The 18,613-nt window shown below is 35.4% G+C and overlaps 1 protein-coding gene across 1 annotated transcript in view; it reads right to left on the bottom strand.

Moving 5' to 3' along the window:
- Positions 1 to 18,613, bottom strand: part of LOC130576779 (cadherin-9-like) — a 68,395-nt gene that overhangs the window by 5,510 nt on the left and 44,272 nt on the right. Inside the window, exons 3-7 of the mRNA XM_057371678.1 lie at positions 16,858 to 17,025; positions 12,938 to 13,125; positions 11,325 to 11,578; positions 9,911 to 10,047; positions 8,343 to 8,464 (exon numbers count right to left, since the gene is read on the bottom strand). Of these exons, the coding sequence (XP_057227661.1) occupies positions 8,343 to 8,464; positions 9,911 to 10,047; positions 11,325 to 11,578; positions 12,938 to 13,125; positions 16,858 to 17,025 (869 nt within the window). The remainder of the gene's footprint in view (positions 1 to 8,342; positions 8,465 to 9,910; positions 10,048 to 11,324; positions 11,579 to 12,937; positions 13,126 to 16,857; positions 17,026 to 18,613) is intronic.

The raw sequence follows: 18,613 nt of genomic DNA, 5'->3' as shown, positions 1-18,613 counted from the left end.
TATTGAGGTATTTATTTGAAAGTTAATTTATGAACATCAGCCTTTCACAAATGGATGTGACTATGTTGAGAGCAGGATTATGCAGTTTTTCTAAGTCTAATTAGAATAACTACATTATTAAAGCATTTAACAGTCAGTGCTCTTTGGATTTTTTTTTAAATTTTATTTTTAACTGTTTCACAATATTAGTCAAATATAGTGAAAGAGCCTGTTTAATATATTTCTAAATGTCTTTTTATGTCAACAATTTTCTGATATCCTACTGCTTTTGTCTTTCTTKTGATCTGAGAATGTTAGTATAGAAAGCAAGACCAGGATGGGGTTTCATTTTGGATTTCCACAGTATCAACATTCTGAGGGGGCTAAGATACCAAATTTAAATGACAAAAATTTCCTTTCACATTAGCACAAGTTTGAAAAGACAGAAAAAATGGAAAAGTACCAGGACGAAGAGAGCAGAGTAAGTGACAATATTTGTGCAGTTTACAATTACTTGCTGAAAGCTCAAGGAGAAATTACCCTGATGTAATAACTACAAAARTTGTATTTGAGTATCTTGGGGCTTTTTGAGATGTAATCAGTTGGGTGTTTGTTAGATTTGAGTCCCTTCATGTGCAAATCACATGTAGTAGCACAATTGTACCAGGCATAGAGGAATCTAATTACAATGAAAAATTATTGTTGAGGGTAAGGCTGAAGAAGAAGAAAAAAACCCAGTCTTATTACCTGGTCTAACTATTGGCAGCATAAATTGAGAAACAGTGTTCGCCAGCCAGAAAAAATGGGAGATTAAAGAACAATGAGAAACCATGATTGCAGGTGAATTGTTCCAAATGATGAACAGGTGAAAGGAAATTAGAAATCTTATCTAATTAAGGGTTTTGTTTTTTTCAGTTATACAGCTGTAAATAAAAGACAATGATGTCAATGATAATCACCACAGAAATGAAAGTTATCTGGCTATTTTTAAGTATCACATTTGAAGGGGATAAAAATGCTCTTTTGTGTGTCTTTTGTAATTTCATTTTGGAAATATATTCATCTGGTTTGATGCACTTATGGACATTAACTTATGATCAGTCTTCACCAGGACCTCAGAGCAAGATCACTGATGTTGTAAGATTTATGATGGAAGAGTAATTTCAAGAAAATTACTTTTATTCAAATATATTTCAAGCAYATCAGGCTTGGAGAAGACAAAAAGAATCCCATTCCTTTTTTTTTTTTTCTTTTTCTTTTGTAGTTTCCCACATGAATGAGCACAGTTTAGAAAATACAGAATTATTGTCACTAGGGCTGCCTATGCATGTGCATGTGCACTTCTCATGTTTGAAAAAAAAACTGTCATAGTCTTGAGTGAATCCTAATGGGTGAATTCAAATTTTTGGGAGTCACTTTTCTCTGAAGGTAATAAAAATTTAAACATAAACATTGACATGATGTTTTCTCTTTTACATTCAGAGCAAGGTGTTTGTAGCAGTTTGACAATGTTAAATGAATAGTGAGTGAAGAGTTATTCACAACAGAAACATTTCTTGAAGATCTTGGGACCAGTGCTCCTCAGCTGTGCTGTTTACCTGTGCTCTGACAATGACTGGTGTCTTGAGAAAAATGTTCTTCAATGTCTTTATCAATGACATAGAGATCAAATGCACCCTCAGCAAGTTTGCAGATGACATGAAGGTGAGTGGTGCAGTTGACACATGAGAAAGAAGTGATCCCATCTGGAGAAGCCTGGGAAAGCTTGAGAGCAGGCCTATGAGAATATCATGAAGTTCAACAAGTCCAAGTGCAAGGTCCTGCAGCTGGGTAGGGGCAATCCTAGATGCAAGTGCAGACTGGGAGAAGAATTCACTGAGAGCAGCCTTGCAGAGGAAGAACTTGGGGGTTCTAGTGGACAAAAAGCTGGCCATGAATCACTCCAAGGCCAGAAGGCCAGCTGTGTCCTGGACTGCATCAAAAGAGGAGTGGCCGGCAGGTCAAGGGATGTGATTCTGCTGCTCTTCTCTTCCCTTGTGAGATCCCACATGGAGTTCTGCAGTCAKCTCTGGGGTCCTCAGCACAACAGAAGTGTGAATCTGTTTCAGCAAGTCCAGAGTAGGGAAAATAAGATGATTAGGGATCTGGAGCACCTCTCCTATAAAGTCAGGCTGTGAAAGGTTGTTCAGCACGGAGCAAAGAAGACTTTGGAGAGCTCTTATTGTCCTCCAGTACTTTAAAAGGGCTTATACAAGAGAGGGAGATTGACTTCTTACACTGAGGGAGATTGACTTCTTACACTGACAGGACWGGGGGTAATGGTTTTAATTAMAAGAGGAGAGGCATAGATTATATGTTATAAATGAATTCTCCACTGAAAGGACAATGAGGCATAAAAGAAGTTGCCCAAAGRCATTGTGAATGGTCCATCCCTGGAAGTGYTCCAAGCCAGGYTGGATGGAGCCCTGAGCAACCCAACTAGTTTAGTGGGTCACATTCCTGGCCAYGGCCAAAGGGCTTGGAACTAGRTGATCTTTAAGGTCCTTTTCARTCCAAATCATTGTGATCCCATGATTCTATTTATCTTTTTTTCATAATGAAGACAGAGATTCTGTTAAAGGCTTTGGACCTATTTCTGAAATATTTTTTTCAAGCTTGGAAGTGGTTTGATTGTAATCCTGTTTCTTGTTTGTTGTTTGTTTTTTCTCCTGRATGCTGTGATTTTAAGACTCAGACTTACACCACAGTCAAAATTATGATCCTAGTTTATSTTTGGGCTATYTTATMGYTATTCATACTCATGTCTGAAAACGYGGTTGGGGTTGAATGGAYTGCCTAGAAACAGATTCCTTATGTGTATCTCATACATCCTCAGGCAATGACTGACCTTCAGTGTTCTTCAAGTTGTTTTAAAGACACCAAGCAAGTGAAAATGAGGTGGGGGAATTCTGAAATAGGAAGGGTCCCTGTGCACTTCAGAGCATGCCTTTAGTGTTCCTGAGGCTGCATTTGTATACACAGAGAGCTGCACAAGTAGAAGGCTTTGGTCACAGGCTCAGCCTTGGGAATGCCTTTAAAAGGAATATAGGAACCATGAAAGCAAATGTTAAGCTTTACCAGCACAGAGGTGAGCACCAGCTGGCTGCTTTTGAGATGGGCTTTTCACTATATGCTGTCTTGACCTGTCATGCAAATAAACAGAAATTGCACCTTKGCTCCAGGGTATACTCTTTAAAAATACAGCCACATGCTTCAGACAGATTCTTGAAAAGTTCCTTGGAGAAAGATGAGCAAGGTGAGGCCCATGAGTGGATAGATACAAGGCATTTTCAGATAAAATATTTATATTAATAAAACAAAACCTGAGACAAAYAGAATGCCTGTAAAGAATTCTACTGTTACTTCTTTTCAAATCAGTAACATATTGATAGCTTCTATTTTATTTCTAAACCTTTTTTATTTTTTCCAAAATTCCTTCTTTCAAAGTTTACTATAAATGGTGAAAAATAACATCACTTTCACAGGAATTTAAATGGTCGRYRTTGTAGACTGCCTKTCTGAACTTTTAAYATAATATGRTTATCATACAGCATAAAAATTGTACTCCCAGTCACAATGCACACTGGAGAGACGTTAGGGTAGAGATATAATAACAACTGCTGAATTTTGTTATTTCTATATGCAACAGAAGAGAGGAGTATACCTTCAATCCACTTGATTCATTTGGGCTTTCATTCTTGCTCTTAGCTAAACCAGGTTATTGCACAATAAAGAAATGTCTCAAACATCACTTAACTACTTTCAGCTGCTTCTGAGATGAGACAAAAAATTATCTCTAAGTTTGAGAAAGGAATGGCTGGGAAATGTTAGAATTTGTTTTTGTCTAACACATCTTTTAGAAGTGAGACAGAACAAATTCTGGATCTGGGAGCTCTGACTTTCTTGAAAGTTATTGAACTTTTTTGGTGCTGCAAGTATTTCTCTAGGAATGCAGAAAGATCTCAGTACTTTGCAACAAGCTCTGGGAAAAAATACTGTGAGAGAAACTATTTTTGTATTTTTGACAATTGTGAGAATATAGTGTGCAAATATTGTGGGGGAATGGTGGAAGAACAGCTTTGATTCTCCTGTCCTTTCTTCCTCTTGCTCTTTATCCCACCTGTACGATCTGGTAGGGTCAATCACTAACTAACCTCGAATGCATTACTAGCAGCACAGAGGAAACATGTGGGATGAAGACTGTGGATAAGATTTAATTACATGGCCCATAGGAATGTTTAAAAATCAATCCATCTGCCTGTGGATGTCCATCTTGTCCTGATGTGGCTTGAGTAATCACTCATGTACAGACACAGTTCTAGGCTGTGCACCTGTAAGGTGCTAATGCAAAAACAACCTCAATCACGCGTGTGCTGGCTTGCATGCATGCCTGCCACTTAACAAAACTTCATGTTCTGTACAGAAAAGCAGTTTGGTTTCCAGGTCTYGGCTCTGTTCCACAAATGTGTTGGCAGTTTTAAAGCAGGACTGAATGTTTATCAAAAGTTGGAAAATTCTAACTTCAAAATAAAACTCTAAATTCTTACTTTGAAAGAGAATTAGCATGTGTTTCCCACTAAAACAAGCCAAATGGTGTCTACCTAGTGAAGCTACTATGTATATAAAACCATGATTAATAATTAACAATGAACACTTGAGAAAAAGTGATCTCTGCTCAATGTTAAAAAGCAAAGGAGGGTATGGAGAGAAATGAAAAGAAAAATCAGCCAGGTCTCTSAAGGAGGAAACAAACTTTCTACATRCTCATGCTTGAGAGTCCCTAAATGGCAGGAAAGAATATATTATCAACAGATAAAAAAAAAATGACCTCAGGTTGTTTTCATGATGGGTGTTGAAATTAGCTAATTTTTTGCCAACAATAAATGATGCAATAAACGATGGAACTAAATTTTTTACCAACATTTTATTCAGTTAAATGAGTTTCCTTCTCAAGTAAATCTTCCTGGTTTCCATGGAGAGGACTCATCCCCTAATCCACCTAAAAAGAGCCAATTAATTCCCATGACAAGGGCATGAGAGAGCKTGTACCAAAGCCTTCCCCACAGCAGTCCCTGGAGCTCCAGGATTAGGGATTTCTAAATGGCATGAGAGGAAGGCTGTTTCCTTCTTTTCTTTAACCTGTGCAGTAGCCAATGGGATGAGATTCACATGGTGACAAATGCGTTTCAGCCCAATGAACATAGTTTTTTATTAACCTTTATTATTTTATTAACCTTTTATTATTTTTTATAAACCTTTAGAGAAAASGTTTCTCCTCAGTCATACCATTGTTGTTTGGAGACAAAAGAGGAGGAGAGACTGTAGGATTTTCTTTCCTCTGWCCCTCCTAAGGCTATCCAAAAGACACAGTGAGCAAAGCCTCTAATATCTGTTGATGCTGAGAATGAGTAATGTTGCTTGGTGGCAGAGAATGATATTTGATCATTCTGACTGCTTCCTGATGCACCTGAGATTTAGAGAGCAGTGTGACTAATAACTGGTCCTGGTTAAAAATAAATAAATAAATAAATAAACTAAATGTATTTGTCTTCTCAGTCTGACTCTTTTGCTATRGGTACCAGGTATAGAAGCACTATTGTGTGCTGTGTCAAGAAGCAATAATGATTCTAATAAAAAAGCTGCTTTAGGTGTTCTCTGAAACAAATTGAAGTAGTACTAAATGAACACAGGATTCTATCTTTCTTATGTTATACAGGGACTGCTAGACATGAGCAATGCAGGCCCTCTGGAAGTCAGCATCCTTGGCCAAAATATTCAAGTTCATATCTTTATATTCATTGCTATTTTTAAACAGCAAAATAAAAGTTCTCTCATGTACTGAAGGTAGTCTGCTTTCTGCAATACTAGGTCACYTATGTGTAAATGTCCAGATACTAACTCAGGTGCCTCTCTTGGGAGCTCCAACTGTTAACAAATAGAAAAACAGGATGGACCTCTCCTTTTCCTGCTGCCACACTTGAGGCACTTTGTCTTTCTAGTATTTTTCTGGGTTTTTCCAATAAGGGAAAATAATTGCTGAAATTACATTGGTAAACTAGATGTTTGACATGTCTGAAAAACAGCATGCCTATCTGTTGGGTCTCTGTCATCTCTGTTGTTAGGAAAGCACAGAATTTATCAGAAAAGTAAATGAAATTTCATACATTAATGGATATTTCATCAAGTATGCTAAATTAGATGGAAATTGGGCTAGGAAACTGACAGCCAGTATACCTGGATTGAACTTCTTCAAATATATGACAAAACCTGTGTTTGCTTGTTGACAAAATTGCACAAGACTAATTTCAATGAGATCTTCATTTGTAGGCTTTGAAACCTTTCTTTGTGTTATGGAKTTAAAATACGACTCACTTTTCTACCAGTCATTACACTGAAATTTTAAGATTTATTTGCCTCAATTTATTCTTGTGCAATGAGATGTTGTTACACAGACAGAATTTAGGCTCTACAGCAGCTGTTTGAAATTAATGAATAGAATTATCTGAATGTAKTCAACCCAAAAAACCCAACTTATAAGCCATAAATTAAACTTGTATGGGTATTGTAGCCAACTTTAGAGCATTGTTTCGCCTCCTGTAAGTCTTGAACTGTGTTCTTAAGTGACATTTATATCACTGATTAAGACAGGATGATCTTAAAACTCAGTTGTTGTGAAAAGTGCTCTTTTTCATTTTTTTGATATTAGAATTCCTTCCACTGTTTTAATTTAATTTATCGCTGCCTTTGATATGTATATTCATCTATTWATATCATTTACATGAAAAATAGAAAAACTTTCTTGAAAAATAATAAAAAAATTGTCAATTATTTCTTCAAAGGCCAGTTATTTTAATCAAAGTATCCTGTCATTCTAACCCATTTTACCTGAATTSTGATATTAAGTGTAATGAATGAAAAATAAAGAGCATTGAATGCAGTCTGGCAACAATCTATTGCATCCTCTTTTTCTCCTTTCCTTTTTTATCTATTAAACAATTCATAAAAAATCACTTAAATTGCAACTGATAAATTACATATTCTTGCWCTGCATAGAGTTTTGCAGTACCTGAAATACTAAACTCATCTCAAGTATCTTCTATTCTTCTTCAAGTGCAGCCTCTGTGACTTAAAACACTGGGCAGCAGCTCAGGTTAAACATGAGTATGGTTCCTGATGTGTATCCATATCATCCATCTTTGTAAAGTCTTTGGATATTGTATAGTCACTGTGGCCTGAGGTAAAACAAAATGTTGTACATTCTGACCCTTTCCACATGCTCTCTGTGAAGTCAGTCAGCTTTGGCTGGATGATGACAGCCTAAAGCTACTGAGACATGAGGRTAGACCTAGGCTGAGCATAGGGATTCATCCTGGCCTGTTTCTCCTAGAGTAGGAAGCCACTCAGGTTTGTGCTAGCAAAAATATTGAGCTCGTTTTTCCTTCCAGTCAAAAATGAATCAGTCTAGAGAAGAGACTCATGCATGGTCTTAGGTCCATTCTGGAAAGGTAATCTCAAAGAACCCTATCTCCTACTAAATCCAGTTCTTTGGTAAATACTTTCAGAATTAAAAAATCAGGATTCCAGAAATCTTCCTTCCCAGAATTTAAAACTGAAAGACTGACTGGCAGTAGCACAAATAGATGATGCTGTAATGGCAGCAATATTAAGATATTTCTCTAATATGCTGCCTCTGAGTTCTGTTGGTTTGTTTACTTACTCAAATCCAAATAAAAATTTGATTTTATCTTCAAACTTTTTTTTATTGTCTTTTTCGATTTTTTTTACAAAATTGCTAAGATAGTTTAGAAAGGGATATACACGAACTTTGACCAGACTCAATACCGTTCTGAGTTTTAACTTACAATGGAAGCAGTAGCATTGCYCTTTATTTTTGCAAATGTTTGTTATTCAAGTCTTCTTTACTGACACATAATAAAGATTTTCCTGCTTTGTGTACTTGAAGGTGTGGCTATACAAACTAAGCTTATGACAAAAATCCAAAAGAAGTGGAATTATGGAACARCGTAAAGAATTTTGTAGCATTATGTACAACTACTTCCGAAAAACACTTTCTGATATTAGAAACTGAAAAACACCTTAAAATATCATTTTGTATCATATCCTATGATACAATATCTTATTATATTATCCTTCATCTTTTATCTCCTCCTTTTTTGAATCAACTCMTATTTTTTGTACAAGATAGGAAAAAAAGAGGCTTGGTTAGCTTTATGCTGTTCAAACTAAGATAYGTTGAAGTCTTCATGATGGCACTGCAGGATAGTTTCCTTAAAAGTTCTTTGGTAATATAAATGTTGGTTTACCTGTCCTGCTTTTGCATTTTCACAAACAAATGTTTCATAGTAGTTGGCAAACTCTGGTGCATGATCATTTATGTCTAAAATCCGTATGAAGACAGGTATCTGGCTACTTTGTTTAGGATTATCTGAAAAAAAAAGAGAATTATTTATATTACAACACAAAGAGATATATGTGAAAATAATCCAGTACATTTTTTCCAATAGATATTAGAAATGCTCAATTTTCTTGATTATACTAAAACAATTATATTTCATTTTCTGCTGACATACATTGCATATACATAAAACTCCTATTTATAATTGAAACAAGTTTTTCTGTTATTTTATATATATGTAGATATATATATGGAAATAATATACAGAATATTTAAAWTGATTTGCATTAAAACAGGTCCCTGAGTTGTTATGGAGTTGTATTCTATATAGCACTACAGCAAATAACTCATTTAAAAAGACGTTTCATGAGGTTGAGCTGTTAAGAACATTTACCTTTTCAAATTAGTAAAACAGTAAAACAGCGTCAATCAACAACAACACCACAATCACAAACCCACAAAAAAAAACCTCCCCAAAACCCAACCCCAAACCAACCAACCAACCAAAAAAAAAAAAAAAAAAAACAAAAAAAACAAACAAGCCAAAGTTGTCCTTTCTCCCCAAACTGTAAAAAACAAAACAATAAAAAGAGTTATGCAGGTATCATCATCAATCTCTTTTCACAAACCTCCAAACTCCAGTTATTGCCAGAGAGGATTCTCGCTCTATACATATTGAAAATGCCGAACATGTGAGACCAAACTACGAAAAGCATTTAAGAGGAAAAGAAAAAAGATATAAATCTTTCTGAAAATGGTGTTATGATTCACCTCTCCATATTAGCCAACTCCCAGGTTGTTATGCACATTGACTACTGGGAATTCTATAGGGACAATGAAGGAAGGGAGAAAAATTTTTCACTAGTATCAGTGTCTGATTTCCCCTTTGACAACTGTTTCCCGGATAAAAGCTAGGCAAGAGGCATCCATATCTAAAGCATCCAACACAACAGTAAAGAGCCCAGGTTTGCTTCAGACACAGAAGGTAAAGAACTTCCTCTAGTCTTGGCTTCAAACAAAACCCTTTTCAGTGATAGATTAAATCAGTTGAGGTGAAGCATAATTTGTTCCCATTTACAGAGATGGTTCTGACAATGCATTTGTATATCATGTACATATTTCCCCCTCACCCCACCGAGGATTTTCCTAAAGACTTAGCTTGAGATAGAGCCAGTACATCACACCTGCACCAAATTATTTGATGTGAATTCTCAGGAAATGAGTTAACTTGTCTAATATATACTATACAGAGTTTTACTGAGCCTGAGAGTTCCAAAGTATCTTTGAAAAAATGGGAAAAACATATCTTAAAAAAATAAATCAAACTTTTACATGTGCATCTAGCGATRTTTTGCCTATTGATAATATCTGGATAAGGGCAAAACTAATGAAACAAGATCAGTCATAGATACCGTAGAATTTAATTCTTTTCTCAGTTCAAATATTAYTCTGAGATAAATTTTATCTTCAACTTACTGATTTCAGTTGCTATGACAGTGATGTTGTGCCAAGGAGTTTCTTCTCGGTCAAGTGGCTTTGAGATGAATAAAGATCCATTTCCTGAATAGATGTTGAATATTCTGTCAAGGTCAGTGTGTCGATCTACAGAATATCTGTCAAGATACAGTACAATTGAGCATCACTATCTCCTGTTGCAGTCTCCAGTTTAGCTCACAGCCACCTCTAAAAGTTTCCACATTTTAACTGTGCTTAATCAAGAATGTTTTCTTTACAATTAACCCAAGTTTTCCTGTAGCTGCCTGTATGCTACAAATAAGAAGAATCAATTTTAAGACTAGTGAGCAGGATGAAGAGCAAATTATGCTTGATATGCAGTTTGTAGCTTGATATTTGAAATTACATTTTGGCTCATAAAGTGAATTCTGGAATAACAACTAAAACATTCTTAGGTAAGGTTTTTTGCAAATTAATTGTTTCTTAGTGAACTCTGCCACCAAAGAACATATTGCAGATATAAGGAAGTTTCAATCTATAAAAATRTTCTTGAGATGTCACAATGACCATCAAACTCAACAGAAAAACTTTTAAATTAGTTGCTCTTTTTGATGAAAGTTCTTTAAATCTTGTTTTACGATACTTGCTTTTGCTTTGTTCTTCCCCAGCAAGAAAAAACTTGTTTTACAGCTGTTTTTTAATTAGCCTAGTTGTTAGCAGTCATTATCAGGTTAAATTGAGATTATATACATATTTTACTTAAAAATAATTTATTCTCTTCCTCCTCTTACACCTCCTACCTTGAAGCATACTGCTGCAGGAAATAGAAGGCTTGTTCAGGAATGCAGAGATCAGTTTTCATAATCACTTGGATGGTAAATACACAAATATAAGTGCTGTGTTTGTTGCAGATAATAATAGCAGATTTGTAACAATTACAGCAATTTTGCAGCGCTGAACTCTTACTTCTGATTGTTATGGCTTTCTCACAATCATTTCTTATTCAATATACTGTGATCATTGAATAATTAAGCTATGGAACATGGATGTTATGTACAGAGGGTTGACTGCTATCAATCACCAGGGAGCATAGAAACACACCATTTTGAGGGTTTTACATGGTAAAAGAATAATTTCATGAACAGTTTGATAAAACTACTAGAAGAGCAATTAAATGCTGATGTCTCCTTTGTTTTCACCTGGTGCCTGTAGGCTGTACTTCAAAAGCATTGCCTATGCTACTCATTGTCCTAATTGTATTTACCTTCATAAGCTCCTCTAGAACTTTCTCTGTTCAACAGAGAAACAACTTTTCAACAGCCCCCATGTGCTTAATTACTCAAACAGTCTCTTAATACCTTGCACTCTCATCACTCTCTGCGTGAGACTGGACCCACATCTCAATAAAAGAATTTTATATTGTGTAAAGTCTTACTTTATTGCATTCTTTGCTGTATCTGGATCTTGGGCTACAACRTGCCCAATAATGCTTCCTTCCTTGGCGTCTTCATCTACCTCTATTAAATACCAGGGTCTGCTGAACACTGGAGGTTCATCAGTGTCTTCAACAGAAATTTTGACCAAAGCCGTGTCTTTGAATGGYCCCAGCTGAAGAAAACGAGGATCAGGATGAGTGTTGGTTGCTTCTACTCTTAGGGTRTATAACACCTTGTTTTCAAAATCCAGAGGCTGAGGAGCAAATAGTAATAATAAAGAAAATTATGTCACTTTACAWAAAGTGTGAGTAAGTTTTACAATGCTGAATCAAAAGTGAAAACATTTTTAGGAGGAAAAGCTTCAAATTTTAATAAATCTTGGGGAAGAGGGAGTATATTTTAGGTATTAAAAAAAAATAAGGATTATTATAGGACAGAAAGGCAATTTTGATGCCTCTGCCTATTAATGGTTCAGGTTTCCTGAAAAAAACAGGAGTCTTTTTTTTTTTTTTTAAAAAAAACCCTATATAAAAAAAAAGAAAAAAAAAGAAATGGGGAAGTTTTACTCAGTCCATAAGAAGAAGCTGTGTAAAGCCTTATTTTTTTTTTTTCATCTCATTGGTAAAAAAACCCACTATTTTTTTTTTTTCATCTCATTGGTAGTAAAAACAGCAATTATTCAATTATCAAATATTCTCTGTTGTATTTATCTTTTCTTTATTATTCCCCAATACCATCTACTCTTGCCTGTCTGGCATTAGGAGCAACCCAGACTTGTCCCTGGCCTCCATGTTCCGTAGAGAAGAGAAAAATTGTGAMGTTTGATTTTCAATCTATGTGACATTTACATCATATATATCCATATATGCATATGTATCTAGACATTCATACATGCACATATATACATAAATAAATATACAGGTTTCCAAATATATAGATCTATATTTTATATATATGCACAGGTATCAATTAGTTGTCATTGATATATTTCATCACACTAGAATCAAAAAGAGTGCTCGGAGTTTAGCCGGCTGAATTCTGAAAAGTGAACAATAAATCTTTTAGAGATGATACATTGAATTAAATTTCTGTCATTGCTCTCCGGAGTTCCATAGGCATCATATGTAACAACTACTGCATCACCAAGACTGGACTTACACCAAGACAGATTTTAGATACTGGAGATAACTGGCTGTTGGACAGATCAGAGAAGCAGAGTTCAGCCTTGGACATGTAAACTCATCAAACTGCAGGTAAGACTCCCACCCTTGTGAGTCTTACCACAGCAATCAGCTGATAAASCCCACTGTGAACTGAGCCCCTCCAGGTTTTCACAGCCCTAATTTGAAAGCACTGTGTGTGAGACTCTATATATTGAACAGACAGCAGCCACTGAAATATTGCTTTATGTGAAGTGACATGCCAGTAAATTTCCCTTGGGACTTGAAAATAACAGATACCTGCTGAAGAAAGAGAAGAACAAAACTAATACAACAGCTCCTTGGCAGCCTGACCCCTCGTGAGATCTGCCCTCCCTTCCCCTGGAAAGAGAAAAATAACTGTAACACCTGAAGAGCTAAGTACATATAAAAGAGAGGGAGAAAAAATAAACCTTTTTGACAGTTATAATCCCTTCCTGTGTGTCCTTGTCAGTGATGATATCAAACATGTCTGATCCATCCCCATTGGAGATGCTATACTCAATCTCTGCATTTTCTCCCACATCGGGGTCATTGGCTTTAATTCTGCCAAGAGGAGTCCCGGGTGGCGCAGATTCAGGAGAGCTGAACTGGTAGGTGCCTGAAAGAGCAAAATCAAGCATTTATTGTTTTTTGAAAGGATTTTCCTCTGAATAAAAAACATCTTCAATTTCACCTGGATTTTTTAAGTAACTTGAAGTTCCAAACAATTTAAGAAAAATGCCGCTAGTCATCACACTAAACTTTAAAACAGGATTCAGGGTTGATTGACAAACTGTCACAAAAATTTCAACTTTTTCTTCAAAGCCATTTAATAAGCACATTTTTTCTTATATTTTCTTTTTTTTCAGTTCCAAGGGACAAAGAAGCTAAACAATAAGGTACCAGTTCTTACCTTGATTGCCTAACACCATGTATATATCTATATATTCTCTAGAAATTTTCCTAGATATATTTAGAAATAGGRGATGATTTTGTTTTGTTTTCTCATAGCACAAGAGTTGTAGAAACCAGTAAGGATTTTGGAAAGAGACTAAAATAGAATATCATTTTCTCTGAATTTTTTGGAAATATATTTGAGTAAGTATTCTGTTATTGAAAATAATTCTAAAAAGTCATGGTAAAGAGCATTTAGATACATGCTCACTTTAATTGTTTTTGTGKTTTTTATAATCAGGGTTTTCTAGAAAGAAATCTGGTTACATTTTATTCTTTCTTGCGTGTATGAAAAGTGAATTTCCATGTAAATTTTCTCTCAAAACTTTAATAAAAATTTAATTTTAAAGACATGCTGTAGCAGAAAAGGCATTAATCAGATGGATTTCCTGAGCAGTAAGAAGCAGACATGGAAGATCTTTCCTCACTAGCAAAACAAAAAAAAAAAAAATCAAAATCAGTATGTTCTCTTATTTACCAAGAAAATGTAAAAAAAAAAAAAAATCTGATATGTTCAGATTTTGCACACAACATGCCAGAATCTGATGTTTCTTTTGATTCTTTTGATCTGTTTTTTCATGTAAATTCATATTACTTTACTGAGTGAAGTCATAGCATTGGAGAAATACATAAAGAGTCTGACAAAATTAGCACCAGATAAAATGTACAATCCTTWTTCAAAGAATCCTATAAAAACACATGTAAATTATAGTGACTTGTTGTGAAGTACAGTCAGCTCTCTTTCTTGCAACAGCTCTATTTTCTATATTTACATGTCCTTTGCCTTTCAGGACACCTAAAGGGTCCTGAATGTTCCATTTAATACAAGGAATATATCAAACTTCTGAGTGCAAAATGAGTTTTTGTCCCCAGTKGTAAAGACTGAATACAAAAGAGAGTCACTGAAAATACCTATATTTATTTAGATGTGTATCAAAATGGAAGCTAATTCTTGATGCTAAATTGTGATTGCTGTTACAAATTCGAAGTTGTAAGTGAAAACTCGACTGTGATCCACACAGACAAAAATACATATTGTTTCCTCAAACCAGTCTGTAAATGGGATAAAAGGTAGGATTCCTTGCAGCTAAACCATGAGTCTGAGGCCTTGAACCCTTGACAAATTCAAGGGTTTGGCAGCTRAGCTAGAAATACTCTAAGAGCTGATTTAATCATGGTACTTACTACTCCTTCCAGATAAATACCTCCCTTTAGTGCTTTTTGTTTGAMAGCATTCCTCCTTCTGTTATGCTCTGTGAATGCTACACATTTTCTGCATGTGAGATGTCTATTTGGTTTAGAGTGCAATAGAACTCAAAATGTGTAAGGTTTTCATTATGATGCCATTTAAATTCTGTTTAGGCCTATGTCTTCTAATTGTCCGCTATTCTTTCAGGAAACAAAACAAAACAGAAAATGCTTCTTCTTAATGCAGTCTGAACAACCAGTATTTCACAGTGCCATTTTACTTTCTCCTGTCCTAGAGATAATTCTTAATAATTAGGAAATTAATTTTTAGCTGTAAATATCTTGATATTAAATAGTGTTGCTTGCAACTGCCATTCACCTTCCACTTAGAGCAATGTTTTCACTTGTTGTTGCTTTACATAAGGGAAAATGGAAGGCAAATGCTCTAACAAAAAGCAAACTTCCAGAACAGATAGTTCTCTGAAGGTGTGGCCCACTTCATAACTATCTAAGAAGAAATTAAATATTCCAGATGTTTCTCTATCTTTGATTTCCCAGAAAGTGCTCAAAACCTCTCTSTGAGGAGAAAGAAAATGATGGGGAATGGTCACAAGCAAAATTGGAATTTTAACATTGGACAAATCCCACAGAAGTCTTCTATAGGCCATGCAATATATGTTCCAGTGATATTCAAAGTAGTACACTACAGAGAATATTGTTTGAGGTATCAAAGTATAAAAAATTGCTCTATAAAGTACCAAGCCCAAAGCTTACTGAAATAATCAGAAGGACTTTCATAAGCGTGAAGCTTAAGCTAATTTTGTCAGAAGAGCTTCATAAGGAACACWGGCCAAGGAGACTGGAGACCTTATATTATTTTGCAGTTCTATACATTCTTCATTCTTTATTTTATCTTATTTTATTTTATTCASTCATGAAGCTTACTAAAGAATGTGTTACACTAAATTATAATTTATATTCAAGAATTCCTATTTGCCAAAGTGTTACAGACTACATCATGCTATACATATTTAAAAAGTACCCCCTCATGAAGTCAGAGAGGAAGTTTGGTTAAAAATTGTKGAGTTTGCCATGTGAAGGTGATTCTCATCAAGTGAACTCTGTGAATTCAAATAATCTTTTCTTTATGAGGGTTGTAGTATTTCCCCTCCCCTCTCCTCTCCTTTTAAAGCAATATATTATCATGGATAGAGATTAAAACATTAATCTATACTTTCAAGGATCCATTCTTCATACTGTCAGAGTTTTCCTTTTTTCTTTTCTTTTTTTTTTTTTTTTAAATCTGTGCTAGGTTGAACAGTTTGTACTGTTTGGGTGTACTTATTGCCATGGTACTGAAGTGCTTTTCAAGTCCAGGAGAGCATTTTCTAAATCAGGTCTCTTTGTTCAGTCCTTAGTGGATCTGTAAAGAGAGCCAGGTCCTTCATCAGTGTGAACAAGCAATTCAAATTTTATTATGTGGACATTTTTCTGGCAGGCAYTAAACTGAGGCTGTAAATTTCTCCTATCTGCACCTATCAAACAGTTATCAGACACTGACTGTAACAATCTGAGATTGGATTTAAACGCTGGCCTAGGATAAAAAATATCTGTAGAGTGCTACTGTGAAGCTTTCTGTATTGTGCAACTTTCTGCTATTTGCCTTTTTTTTTCTTCTACAAAGATATTTTTTTAAAAACACTTTACTGTGCCAAACTGGCCTAGATTATCAAAATCATTCAAGAAGTGAACAGAGATTACAAGCAAATAAAGCAAATGCGTAGACTGCCAGCAGAACCTACCACCTGATCAACTCTGCCTGCGCAAGTCAGTACATCAGAAAACTTGTGACCTATTTGCTTGCCTAAACAYGTGGAACTAAAAGAGTTTCCAAGAAGAGATCCTTATATTTTGTAGTTAAATTCCTCTAAAGTCCCTGCAATTGGCCTAAATTATTGTTACAATTTATATTTTTGTAAGCAGAATAAGAATGAGAAACAAGTTTGTCATTACAATAAATAATTTGCTATTACAATGATGTAGGCAGMGATTCCCATTTTCCTTAAAAGTACTGTAACATAAACAGACACAGCAGTGGGCCAGTACTATAAAAATAGTGATGATAAAAAAAAAGCTTCCAGATGGCCAAGGCAAGCTAGCTGATTTTAGAGAGGTTCCATGGAAAAACAAATTATTAGATGCTCCRTACTCTGGGGGAAGCGAGGTGGGTTGTCGTTGACATCGGTCAGAGTGATGTTCACRGTGGTGGTTCCTGACAGTCCTCCCATCTGKCCTCCCATGTCCTTGGCCTGGATGACCACTTGGTACTGCTCCCTGTTTTCTCTGCTCATGTCCGGTAAAGCAGTCTTGATGATGCCTTGAAGGGGTGAGAAAAAGGAAAGACAGAGCGGTGAAGGAGAAGCACCATCCACTTTAATCTTGGAGCTCTGAAATGGATTCATGTCTGACATACTGTGCAGATGATAATCCATAGCAATCACAACAAGGTATACTGCAGTAAGCCGTTCAATCTATGGCTGTTTTAATGTGATTTCAAGAAAATAGAGAAAAAAATGTAACAGAGACATTATTCATTGTTTTTATTGTGCTAAATCAAATTGRTTTTTCTTTTAATCACAAAAATATCAACATCTTCATTGAATTAATGACATTTTCCAGTTACTATCCCCAGTTCTTATTTTAATATATCGTGTAATCTCCAGCCCTGGTGACATTTTGATATTATAGCACAAGACTGAACTTTAACATGCCCTGGATTCATTATTCTGGGCTGTAATAGATCATTGATTGTAATGCTTGGTGATGCAMGCTGTAAGTCAGCTAGGGCTATAGCTAATAAAAGAATGAGACAAGACTCTAAAATTAATTTTGAAAAATCTGTTTTGGGGTGTCAGATTTCAACAGTTTCATAAGTGCAATTTAAATGTCTCAGATATTTTTACTGCACACAAAAAAGACTACGGGTCACAGGAGAGAAACCCAAAAGACCTCTTCATTAATTAAACATTTGTCATTAGAAAACCAAGCAAAGCTTTTAATTTTTATTTAGAAGGGTTGTGGCTTTTTCAGGTTGTAGTGATGACAGATTGGTCTTGTGAAGTGGGAAAATTTAAACATAGTGTCCTTTTCTACTTGGAGAATTCACACCCTTGCCCTTTCTTTCTCAGGAGAAGGCTCTGATTATAGGCTTGCTTTGATATTATGATATTATAAAAAAAAAAAAAAAAAAAAAGGCAACCCTGGAAAATTTCTACTTCTAACGAGAGAGGGAAATAGAGAGAAAAACCTTTGTAGATTAGTGGTTATGACATTTATGTCTAATCCAGGATTACCAGTTCTGATTACCATACCTAGGCTTGTTAATACATGTAACATGAAACAGCAAATTGGATTAAAATGAGAGATAATCCCTGAACCAAAGATGAGAGCCCAGGTCTTTCCCAAACAGTCTGCCTGCCTAAACACCTGCTTCCATCAGTTATTTTCCATGTGGTACTGGTCCTGTTTCCCCTCTCAAGCCTGGTAAAGATGTTTGAGTACAGGACTGGAGAAAAGAGAAAAAAGGGAAAGATTGAAAAAAGTAGGAAAACCCAAACACTTTTATCCAAGGTAAAACTGTTATGCTCTCTTTAAAAACTGCAGCCTTGTGATTCATTATCTTTTACATACTATGCCTTTGCAGTATTTAGAAAAAAGAAATCAAAATTAAGTTAGCCATCACCTGAGCATTCTCAATGGATTAGAAACTTCAGGGCTTCTGGGAGAGTTGCACTTAAATTCTCAATTTGCAAGCCAGAATAATTTTGACGACATGTAGGAAAAGCTAAAGCAATGTCTACTCAGTCTTTAGTGCCTTAGGTTTAGATATCTGGAAGAGGGGAGTTTGTGGTTTAATATGTCTTTTTTGAATCTTAATTTTGAATCAGAGATATCCAAAGTTCCTT

The sequence above is a fragment of the Malurus melanocephalus genome, unplaced genomic scaffold (genome assembly GCF_030028575.1).
Source record: "Malurus melanocephalus ecotype Western Australia unplaced genomic scaffold, MMel_1.1 scaffold_154, whole genome shotgun sequence".
Taxonomy (NCBI): Eukaryota; Metazoa; Chordata; class Aves; order Passeriformes; family Maluridae; genus Malurus; species Malurus melanocephalus.
Note: the sequence above shows the minus strand (reverse complement) of the source record. Positions and strands in the feature narration are given on the sequence as shown.